The sequence below is a fragment of the Elephantulus edwardii genome, unplaced genomic scaffold, assembly GCF_000299155.1.
Source record: "Elephantulus edwardii isolate Elephantulus edwardi_28Jun2011 unplaced genomic scaffold, EleEdw1.0 scaffold00029, whole genome shotgun sequence".
Classification (NCBI taxonomy): Eukaryota; Metazoa; Chordata; class Mammalia; order Macroscelidea; family Macroscelididae; genus Elephantulus; species Elephantulus edwardii.
In genome coordinates, this window is record NW_006399779.1 from 8995721 (window position 1) to 9008781 (window position 13061).

Sequence of the window (13061 nt, forward strand, 5' to 3'; positions counted from 1 at the left end):
TGACACTCCCATCCAAATTATCCCAGTCATTGAATCAATCCACCTCATAGAGGGCCTTCCTCTCCTGCGCTGTCCCTCCACCCTCCCAAGCATGATGTCCCTCTCTAAGGACCGGTCCCTCCTTACAGCATGTCCAATGAATATCACACTTAATCAATGTAACACCTTTAGGAGGTAGGCACCTGCTATCCTTATTTTTAAGATGAAAAAATTAATGTTCATGAATCTAAGTATCCAAGGCCACACAATTGGTGAATAACAAAACCAGGATCAAAACCTAGAGAGTTTGGTAATGTTTTAATGTCTCATTATGTTATCTTTCAAACTCTTTATAATTATTCTTTTATTATTATTATTAGACTTATTTACAATTGGTTCAAAATATTTCATGCTAAAAAAGTTGTTAGTTCAGTTTTCTTTTTCAGATTCTCATTAAGCTTGCCACACTTTTTAATGTCAAAGAAGAAAGTAGTGAAAACATCATCTTAGAAAAAAAATCAACTCATATGACAGGAAACACTTTTAAATTTCTTTTTAAAAATTTGCTTTATTATTACATGACTTTTCTTAAACTAATGCAGAGGATCTTTCCCCAAATTTATATAGATATTTGTAAACTCAATTTTGTGCTCAATTTTGCTATTCTTTCACAGATGTCTTTAAATCTTAATTCTACTGTAAATTGAAACAGGTAGGCTTGGTAATTGAAACTAGGTTAGATTAGCTTCAATCTGAGCATTTCAAATATTATAATATGCTAGAATGTGTTGCTATTCATAAGAATAGCTTCTGGCTAGATAAATTGCTAACAAAGTTAGCCAAATAATTTCCAAAATTATTATGCTGTACTGTGGCCATGCATGTTCTTACTGTAATAAACACTCTGAACCATTGAGCTGAGAGTTTGATATGATGCCATCTTGATATTTCTAAGTATATTCATGAATGAATGAAAGGAAAAAACAAAATTGAGACATCTAAAACTACTGAATTTTAAAACTTACAAAATTTTTTACATTTAATACTTAATTGCTGAACCCACAATTACCTTTGCTACAGTTTCCTTTTCCACTGTAATTTCATGCCCATCTTGCCCCATACCATTCTCAAAAAATAGAATTCGGACTGAAATCTTCTTCTCAATAAGTTTCTTCATTCTAATAGAAAGAACAGGCTTGGTTTTCTTTCTTTTGACATCAGTAGGGAGCATCAGTCCATTCATTGTCCAAGTTACTTTCTTCATTAACAACAGATGGTCTAGAAGATAATTTTTTAAAGTCAATATTTGGCTTCAAAATTAAAAATGGACACATCCTGCTTCCCCTCCCCCTCTTATCTATATCATATACACTGGCCATTCTCCATTTAGATGCTGGTTTTCTGAAATGCTACCACCAGCTTCCCACTAACCGTGACATAAGCTGTAGCAAGCTGTCTGCACTGATAGCCTGCATAAATCATAATTTCTGAAGGGAACAGATGTTCGGGGTATGAAAGAGTAATACCACAATTTAGTCCTAATTAAAATTCACCTTAGCATGCCTCTATCAATGATCAGGTGCACCCAGTCTCTCACCCATCAGAAGGGTCCAATGTCCTTTGCCTACTAGAAAACAAGATGACTGAGTTCTGAACTTTTGTGTTCTTTAGGGTTGGGGAAACATTATTTTCCTTTTTATGTAATTTTTTATCCTTATCACCTTAAAGAGGACAACCTCCAAACTGTAACTTAATCCCATAATTCTGCTGTGACTTGAGTGACTAGAATGAAGGAGCCTTCCAGGACATTTTTCATGAGATTCAAACTATCTCACTAAGAAAAAAATGTGGTTATTCATTAACAGTTTACTTTGACCTGTACATTTTCTGAGATGTGTACAGGAATTTAAGCTTCAAAACTCCCACTAATATTAATGGGAGTGCACCTAAATTACTATGTATGACTTTGAAAATATAAGGGTAAGAAAAGTGTGAATTATTACACAGTAAGTTGCTGTCAGCAATCCTCTTTTTTCAAGAGGTTTCATTGCACAAATAAATAATTTGTACTGAGCTATTTATTTTACTTTGTGCATCCAATTGAGTTTAGATTGTGTATTCTTTTCACATAAATTATAAAAAGATAATTACCCCTCCCTCATCTGCTCTGTATTTGTCCTAATGAATGACAAATAATTTTCTTTACATATAAATGAAAATATGTATATTTGTCCAAATTTACAAATAACTATTCTCACTTATCACTTACCTTGAGAGAAGCATTGCCTCTTCGACACATAAACAGTACGTTACATAAAAGTACCTCACATTGATATAAAATATAAGCAAATAACCTTCAAATCCCAGAAGAGCTACATTAAATGTTAAAAAATTCACTCATTCTCTCTCCCCTTTCCTCACTTTCTAGTTCTCTATATCTCTGTCACTGATAGATAGATGATAGATAGATGATAGATAGATAGATAGATAAGAGAGAGAGAAGCAGGAGTGGCATTCATTTCCTAAACTACATGCCTCTGGAAATTATTAATTTTGAGAAACAATAGTTTTAGAAAGGCTTCCTGTCCTTTGTTCATAGGGTGGCTATGAGTCATACTCAACTTGATGCCAAACAACAACCTACAAACACATACATAGGGTCACTATGAGTTGCAGACAACTCGACCACACATAACAACAACATATCTACATATGACAAGAAGCTGCACTGTAATCTCCTGGGCTGACAGTTTGAAGCCACCAGTTGCTCTCCTCCTGTGCAATTAACTGCCTCCGAAAACCCACCAGACCATACATAGGGTCAGCTATGGGGTGGTTCCAACTCTGTGGTAAACAATAATATACAAACACATACACACACACAAGTAGGTAGAAATTTGACCAAAACTTGTAAAAAAAAAAATTTAAGGATATAGATGACATTTTTATCTCCTTCCTGGGACATATAACCCAGGGTCAATGGGTTAACTGACTGGGGTGTAAACAGGAAGGTTGGTTTATTTACCTTAAGGAAGGGCAAATCTGCAAATCATGCCATCAGCTGAAGCTAGATTTCAGCTGAACTCAATGGTTTTGCTCAATTTCCTCTGTTGCTCTACTGAGCGACAGAACTTCTGAATGGGTTCCACCTGTGAAGTTTCCCTCGGTAAATCACTTATACAAAAGTATTCAAGTTAAAAAAAAAAGTATTCATGTCAAGATCTGCTTCAAAGAACTTGACTTGTGACAGATTCAAAAAAGGAACCTGGTCAACTCCTTCTTTACCTATCTCTGAAAGCAAATAACTCTCTTAATTGTCAATCAGATAACACTAGCATATTTCTCTCATCCTGCTGTATGCAGTTGATTCTTACTCCCAGTGATCTTATAGGATAGAACAGAACTGTCCCATAAACTCAATTCATTGCTGTCATATCTGAACTGATTCATAGCTGACCTTCAGTTTTCTAAGGCTGTAAATCACACAGGAGATTGTCCATCTTTTTCCTGCTGTGTGGCTGGTGGACTGGAATCAGAAGAGAAGCATGGTCTTTTTTGGTTGGCAGCAAAACTCTCTTAAGACTAACTATGCCACCAGAACTGCCCCAGCAGGTTTCTGAATTTGTAATCTTTATGGGAGCTGATTACTAAATATTTTCTCTTCATAGCCACTGGAGGCTGCATATTTCTGACCTTTTAGTTACCAACTGAGTACTTAACTGTTGTGCCACCAGGACTCCTAAATTTCTCTCATAGCCTCCTATTATCAGTGAGAGCCTTCCAGTCGTGTGTTACTTTTTCCATCACATCACATTCTGTATTATAAATGAGGCTGAATTTTGATACAATATCAACTTTATCATTGTCTGAAGAAAGTTGTTGGAGGTCTAGAAGACTACCAACCACTCAGTCAGCAAGCAATCTGTTAGCTGGAACTCACAGTCACTCGTCCTACATGGCAGACTGTGCAAAAACATGAAAAGGATAGAGTTCCTTCCCTTAAACTTACAATTCATTGCCAACAAATTTATTCCAATGCATCTTTATCCCACAGCACTGAGTAGAAGTGCCATGTTTAGTTTCCAAAGGAGATGTGGTGGCTTTGGTCCATCAGGAGTTGCTCTGCTAACCCAAAACCTGAGCCTCTCTGCTGGATCAAATCTACAATCAGTTTTCAGCAATCTTCTCCTGTGCCATTTACAGCCTCCAGATAACCCACTGGAGGATTGATTAGAATAGGATTCTCAAGGCTGTAAATCTTTACTGAAGCAAACTACCATCTCTTTCTGCCATGAAATGGCTGATGAGCTCAAACAGTCAACTTTTCTGTTAACAGCCAAGTGCTTTAACTGCTGCACCACCAGAGCTCCTTATTATAACTTAATATTACCAAACTTTCTGGTCTTATATTACCCTATATATTCATTACATCTTGAGTGTAATATATTCATGCTTAACTTCATCCTTCATGTATTCAGACTCCAATTTTATCCAGTTAAGTATCTGCTCCACCCCTGAATGACTGGCCATCTTTCTGAATTTTAGTCTACTTGCAGGCTGGACTACACACCTATACATTAACCCATTCAGTAACGTTTTAGAACCTACAATCTGCCAACCACTCTGCTATGTACTAAGACTGCAATTATTCCAAGCATGTTTTTGAAATACATATCCTATATCTGCTTCCATATATCAATCCTTAGAAGGAGAAAACAAGTTTGGTATTTCTTATTAATTTTCTTCAGGGTTTGGACCATTTCCTTGTTTGCATAGGACACTAAATTTTAAGTCTCTAAATTGATCCATCTTCTATGATAGCTGACACCCACATCAAAAACCAGCCTCAACCTTTAGATGACTGATTCATGATTCACTGACCTCTGACAACATGAATCAGCATATTCCACTTGTAAGCCATTTCTCTGATGGGTTTGAGTTTCTGTGAGATGTGTAAGAGTATTATAGACCCAAAGACACAGATGGGAGTGGGACAAGAAATAAAGGATGGCAGAGATGATAGAGTGGTACAGCAGTTTGGAGAACAGTTAACCTCCACCTCATGTGAACTGTTGTTGGATTTTTTTTTGTGAATTCAAGTAGGACTTAACCCTTAGTTAACCCTCCAGCAGGTTTTCAGAGCACAGGAGAATTCCAGAAGCACAAGATGAAATTGCCTTTTTTTTTTTAATTGCCATTTTTCTCCAATAGAACCGATGATGGATTCAAACCAAGTACCTCTGAGTTGACAGCACAATTCCAGCACCCATGCTGTGACTCCACAACTAGCCTCAAATGAGCCTATATTATGATTTTGTATTCCCGATTTGCATTCTGAAAAGACACACTAAGCAATATGAAGACAGTCCAGGCGCATAAAAGCTCAGAAACAAGAACTTTCCTCTAGAATTTCCAGAGATAAAGCCTTCTCCTAGAGCTGGTGCCTGGAATTTGGACAGGGGGCCTCCTAAACTGTTGAGACTTAGCTGTTCTTTTTCTTGTATTGAGGGAATGGTCTGAATACCACTAATTACTTTATAGCTTAAGTATTTATAGTCAGCTTGTTTATCATTGGTCTTATTAGTACAGTAATTGTCTGTCAGTTTTCTGTACCAACGTAACTTATGGACGGCTGTGAAGGGGAAAGCTGGGCCATCAGTGTGTCAAATACTGGAAGGGTAACTCATGGTGAACAGGTTTTAGTAGAGCTAAAGTCGTAGGATGCAGGATTGGCCATAGACTTCTTAAATACCAGGACTTTGAAAAACCCTATGAATAATAGAGAAACATGCATAGTTATATAAGAGGTAGAATCAAGATTGAAAGTCAATTAAAAGAAGAGAAATAGCTGCAAACATCCTTTAATAGTTAGAACATGGAATGTATGAAATGTGAATATTGGAAAACCAGAAGTTGTGAAAATTAAATGGAACACATAAACATTCATATTCTAGGCATTAGTGAGATGATATGGACTGGCTTTGGTCACTTTCAACCAGACAAATGCATGATATACAATAACAGGAATGAAAAACATAAGAATGGTTTTGCATTCATAATTAAAAAGCCAATATCAAGTTCTGTCCTGATGTATAATGTTGTGATTCAATATGATCCATATGCGTATAATGAAGACCTGTTAATATTACTAGTATTCAAATATATACAACAACAGCTAATGCCAAAGAGGAGGAAATTGAAGATTTTTACAAAATTTTGCAGTCTGAAATTGAGCAAACAGTCAAGACGCATTAATGATAATTGGTGACTGGAATACAAAAGTTGCAAACAATGGAGAAGGAATAGTGGTAAGAAAGTGTAAATGTGGTGACAAATGAGACAGGAAATAGAATGATCAATTTTGTATGTTCAATGATTTATTCATAGCAAATACCTTTAAAAAAACAAACAAACAAAATATGACTTTGCACATGGATCTCACCAGACAGACTGCACAGGAATCAGATTGATTACATCTGTGGAATGAATCATTGAAAAGGCTCAATATCAGTGTCAAAGGCAGGCCAGTTGCTGATTATAGAACAGATCATTATTTACTCCTGTGCAATTTCAAGATTAAACAAGCCCACAAACCCCAAAATATGATCTTGAATCTATTCCACCTGAATTTAAAATTCACCTCAAGAAGATATTTGAAGCGTTAAACACCAGTGATCGAAGACTAGATTAGTTGGGGAATGACATTAACTATATCAACAAAGAGCATAAAAAGTCACAAGAAAGGAAAGAGAGAAAAAAATCAAAGGGATTTTAAAAGAGACTCTGACAATAGCACTAGAGTATTGAGAAGCCAAAACAAAGGGAGAAGGTAAAGAGTTGAACAAAAGATTTCAAAGCGCTGCTCGAGAAGATAAAGTGAAGTATAGAATGTGCAAAGCTAGGAGAATAAAAAAAGGAAAGAACTCACTTGGCATGTCTCAAGCTGAAGGAACTAAAAAACATGTCCAAGCCTTGAGTTGCAATACTTATAGATGTTAGGGCAAAATCTTGAATGATTATTAAAAAATATTATAATAAATTATTAAATGGTAACTGATATCACATGCAAGCCAAATACTGCTGAAGAGAATTTTAAAATGGCTAGAAGAGTATACAGACAGAGAACTTGTAGAAGTTTAGGCTGGAATGACAAGAGTTCATGGCACAAGGGATATTATTGGTGATGTCAGATGGATCCTGGCTGAAAGCAAAGAATACCAAAGGAATATCTATTTGTGCTTTGTTCACTATGCAAAGGCATTAGACTGTGTGGATCATAACAAACTATTGCTAGCATTGAGAAGAATGAGAATCCTAGAACACTTAATTCTGCTCACACAAAACCTATTCCTAGACCAAGAGGCTATTGTGTAAACAGAGCAAAGGAATATTATAAGGCTTAAAATCTGTGTGACAGGGTTGTATCTTCTTTCCATACCTATTCAATCTGTATACTAAGCAAATTATTCTAAAAGTTAGACTCTATGAAGAATAATATGCGTCAGGATCAGATGAAAACTTATCTATAACCTAAATTACGGAGATGACACAACCTTGCTTCCTGTAAAGGAAGGAAAATTGGAGTACTTGTTGCAGATTAAGAATACAGTCTTTAATATGAATAGCATCTCACTGTCAAGAAAACAAAAATTTTCAGTACAGGACTGAAACTGTCAACAACTACACCTCACTTAGATCAACAATCAATACCATTGGTACCAGCAGCCAGGAGAGCAGGAGAGGTATTGCACTTTGAAAGTCTGTAATCAGGGGCCTCTCCATACTATTGAGGTGAAATCATGTCAGTTCTTTATGAAGAAGAATATTGTATCAAGATGGATGGAAGACTCATCAACAACCTAAGTTATGGTGATAACACAATCTTGCTCACCAAAACTGAAAAGGACCTGAAGTGTTTACTGCAGAAGGTCAAGGACTGCAGTCTTCAAAATGGATTTAAGCTCAACATCAAGAAAACAAAAATGCCCACCACTGGGCCAACTGGCAGTATCATGATAGATAAAGAAGAGATTGAGATTGTTAACATTTCATCTTGTTCAGGTCCACAATCAGTATTTCTTGTTATTAGCAGTCAGGAAATCAAACAAGTTGCACTGGGAAAGACTCTGTCAGGGACCTCTCTAGAATGCTAAAGAGCAATGATGTCAGTCAGTCTAGTGACCAAGGTGCATTTGATCCATAGTCTTCTCAATTACTTTCCATGCATCTAAGAGGTGGGCAATGACTAAGGATGACAAAAGAAATCAAGACTTTGAGTTGTGGTTCTGGAGAAGAGTATTGAACATGCTGTGGATGGCAAAGAGAACAAACAGGTCTGTTCTGGAGAGGTGAAAACTGGTTTCTCCTTGGAGGCAAGGATTTTGAAACTCTGTTTCACATTCTTTGGGTATGTTACCTAAAAGGACAGGTTCTTGGAGAAGGACCTCATGTTTGGAAGAGTGGAGGATGGGCATAGATTAGAAAGATGGGCATAGATAGAAAGACCATGGATGAGATGGATTGACACAGTGACTGTGGCAATGGGCACAGGTTTGTCAGATATTGATTGGTTCAAGATAGAGCAGGGTTCAAAAGTATTGTTCATAGGGTCACTATGTGTTGTAATCAACTCAACAGCATGTCGGTTTGGGGGCTAAGGTGCACCTGGTTCAGGCCATGATCTTTTCAATCACTTGCTATGCTGCTGAGAGATGACAGAAGAACCGATGCCTTTGAACTGTTACGTTAGAGAAGAGCACTGAATATCCTATGGACTACCAAAGGAACAGATATGTTTTAAAGAAGACGCATCCAGAGTGCTCCTTGGAGGCAAAGATGATTAAGTCTCACATACTTGGGGCATATTGCTAGGAGAGGCTATTCCTTGGATAGGGACATCATGCTTGTAAAGGTGGAGGGTCAGCGAAAGAGAGGAAGACCCTCAACCAAATTAATTGACACAGTGACTGCAGCAATGAGCTAGAGTATGTCTAAAATTGTGAAGATGGCACAGGATAGGATAGGGTTCAGATCTGTTGTTTAGAGGGTCGCTATGGGCTATACTCAACTCAATGACACCTAACAACAACAATAACATGGACCATTTCATCACACATAATTACTAATTTTTATAATTCTTCATGCATGATTAGACAATTCTATTGATAGATATTTAATTTAATACCACATTATGATGGTTAAGATAGTATGTCAACTTGGTCATGGATTTTTGGTTTAGCATTTTTAAGTGAGGTAATGTGTCAGTTAACGAGTTAATGATGTAGTTCTTGCCAATGAGATGGTCTGATATCAGAACCAACAACAACAATTAAAAAATAAGAACAAAAACAACTCATTGCTTACAAGTCAGAATGGTCTCAAGGCTGAGCCCCTGGTGGATTTCTGAGTTTATAAATCACACAGGTGATGGCCTTTGTTTTTCTCCTCTAGTTAAAGGTGGATTTAAACTGCCAAAGAGACTCATACTTTGATTTAGCAGTACAACTTTCTACATATTACACACCAGAGTTCCCTAAAACATAACAGAAAGCTAACATTTTATAGCTCCCTGCACTACTGTAAGACACAATTTATAATACCTTTGGTGGGAAAAGACATTCTTTTAATTCAGCATAGCAGGGCTAATTTCCTTATCAAAATAAAATTCTTTTAAACACTTCATGAAACCCTTTTGTTGACCTTTGGCCATCTGTTCCTGCAATGTATGACCAGGAGTTAAGTCTCTGTGGAAGGCAGGAGGGCCAACTATCTCTAGAATATTGATAATACCAGATCAACTAGTCTGGGACTGACCAAAACACCTGGACAAGATAAAATACTATAAAAAAAACTTCCACATTCTTCTATCCAGTCGCTTCCTTATGTAAATTTCCCACAATCTTCAAGAGGAAGAGATAAATTTCAGGAGCTCAAACACTTTGTCTCCCATAAACAGTGCCACCCAAAGGTAATACAGGAGGTCAGAATTGCTTCCACTGTGGAAAGCTGAGTCACTTCAGGAGACAGTGTCAGAGATGAGAGCCACAGATAGGCAAGGGAGTAGAGAGGAAGCTCCCACCCACTTGCTTTAAGTGTGGATCTGAAGGACACTTGGCCAAGGGTGGCCCACATCAGGTCTTCATGGCTGACAGGACTGACAGGGCCCAGCTCCCAGCTGGAAACAAAGGAGGATGCTTTAACAATTTAGATCCTCCCAGAAGAGCTGTGGGTGAGCATTAACATTACTGGTAAGTATATTTGTTTTCTCCTGGACACAAGAGCCTACTATTTGGTCCTAAAAGCCTTCTGAGGTCCCAACTCTTCTCACTATTGCTTAGTTGTTGGAATTGACAGAAAACCTCATAAGCAGTTCCTTACTTCACCTCTGCCTTGCATGTGGACTTCCGAGTTGTAAAACAACCCAGTGGTAGATGAAATTTGCTCCAGGACTTAATAACAATAAATGACATAGTTGAGCCTCTACATCTTGTGGTTCCTAACCTCTACACTATAACAGACAAAGTGCTAGTCTATAGGTCTTTTATTGTAAGAACCACCTTCCCTCTGTAACTTGATTTGTGCCACTATTAGAGCCTCTACTTGGAATATTATTGGTTTTTAATTTTTGACTCATGTACTTTTAACTTGTTAGTTAAATTTGTGTCTTCTAGGCTGCAACACTTCCATGATACATCTTCAAGGATATGAACATGTACAGCTAAGCACAATTGATAACAGTGCATCTAAATCCCAAAATCAATCTCCACAATAGTCTATGTGTTTCCTATTGCCAAAGGGGCCCTTTAGAGTAGTGATAGAAGATCTTCACCCTGAAACCTACAACGTCCCTTTTCAGGAAGTAGGTATGAGAATATGCCCTTCCCTTTTCCTTATGAATCAGGGTGAAGCCTCTCTCAGAGAGGAGTGATAGGGAATTGCAAAGGACACACTGACAAAGGAGATTAATCAGAACTGGCTTTGATAAGCACTGTGGCAATTGGACAATTAAAACAGACTATCAAGGGGGAAAATAAAAGAGGAACGAACTGGGGAGGAGGGTAGGGAAAATAGTGCAACAATGAATAAATGGAAACCCACAATCTCTGTAAATGTTCATTAAAATTAATAAAATTTAATTTAAAAAATACTTTGTTTCCATTTTATTGGTAGGTGCTATCAAGTGGAGTACAATTTATACTGACCCAATGAACAAAAGATCGGAACCTTGTCCAATCCTGTACCATGTACCATGCTCACAATCTCCAATATGCTCGAGTCCACAATAACACAGTCATTGTGTTAATCCATCTTATTGAGAGTCTTCTTCTCTTTCCCTGACCTTCTTTCTTTTTAAGCTTGATATCTTTTTCCAAGAACTGGCCTCTCCTGACAACTACTCGAAGTACACGAGACAAAGTTTCACCATCATTGCTACTAAGGAACAACCTAGTGGCACTTCCTCCAAGGCACTTGTTTGATCTTTTGGCAGTTCATGGGATATTCAGAACACTTCTCCAATAATTCAGTTAAAAGGCACTGATCCTGCTTCTGATATCCTTCTTCACTGTCCAACTTTCAGATAAATAGGAAGTAACTGAAAAGACCATGGCTTGGATCAGGTGCACCTTGGTCTTTAATCTGACATTTTTTACTCTTTACCACTTTGGAGAGGTCCTTGAAAGCAAGTTTTTCCAAAAGAATATGTGTTTTTATTTCTTGATTGCTTGTACCATGGGTTTTTATTTTGGACCCAAGTAAAATGCTCAATGAGATGAATTGACTGGGGTAATGGGGATAGATGTGTCAGAGATAATAAGGTTGATTCAGGATAGAGCAGGGTTCAGAGCTGTTGTACTTAGGGTCACTATAAGCTGCAAGCAACTCAAAGACACATAACAACAACAACAAAACAAAGTCAATAACAATGCAGTCCTTCCAGTGACAGTCTAAACTTGTAGACTTTTTCTGGCAGTTCAAATATACTAGAAACTCCACAGGAGAAAGACAGACTATGTCCTTCTATAACCCAAATACAGTTTCAGAAACCCACTGGCAGGTCAGGTATATCTGTTTTCTGACTGGTTGGCAGTATTACCAGCCTTGATGACATACAAAAGGATTAGGGTGTGTTTCAACAATCCTATCTAGTCACATAATTGATTTGATATAGGAAATTCTCATGAGTGTGGCTGTGTTGAATACATACATATATTTAACATAAATATTATATATATACATGCAACCTGCCTCTGGAAACTCTATGAACTATTAGAAACAATGATAGTTATAGAAAGGCTTTTGTTCATAGGATCAGTATGAGTTGTGCTCAACTCGACAGCAATCAACAACAAAATACATGAACACAGACACACACATGAAAAAAAAATACATAGTTATTGCTATGTACCATTCTAACTGACTCATAGCTTACCCTCCAGTGGGTTTTCAGAGGCAGTAACTGCACAAGAGAAGACTGCCCAACTTTTTCCCACAGAAAAGCTGGGGGGTTTGAACTGTGTACCTTTGACTGAAGCACAATTCCTGACCACTAAGCCATCTATATCACTATGTTAGTGATATAGAGCTTATACATTATTCCTGTTTTTGTTCACTTCAATCTATTTTCCAGTATTACAACATATTTTCCCTAACACAGATCAGTCTAGAGAGGGACATGAAGCAGTGTTACTCACAACTAAAGCACAAGTATAGGTGGCAAAGAAAAATGTTTTCCTTCAGAGATTCTGGGACAACAGTAGACTAGATAGAATCTTTAAACATGTAAAATTTAACTTAAGAAGTCATTAATTTTTCCTTTTTCCTCTGGATTAATTCAAACCTCATAATACTTATATTTGTTATTCCAGAGTCACTTCTACTAGGAAAAAAGTGAACAATGTACTATATTTTTTGAAGAATTCTTTATTCTCAGCATGGTTTTATCTTTAAATGTTTTTCCCCTAATTCTAAGATTTTTAGGTTAACTACATATTCACATGCAAGCAAGATTCTGCTGAAGATCATCCAAAAACGATTAGAACAGCACATCAGCAGAGAACTGCCGGAAGTCCAGGCTGGGTTTA

The 13061-nt window shown here is 37.2% G+C and overlaps 1 protein-coding gene across 1 annotated transcript in view; it reads right to left on the minus strand.

The window, feature by feature from the left end:
• Positions 1–1053: 1053 nt before the first annotated feature.
• Positions 1054–13061, minus strand: part of DCDC1 (doublecortin domain containing 1) — a 49489-nt gene continuing 37481 nt past the window's right edge. Inside the window, 2 exon segments of the mRNA XM_006903716.1 lie at positions 1054–1113; positions 1115–1257. Coding sequence (XP_006903778.1) covers positions 1054–1113; positions 1115–1257 — 203 coding nt within the window.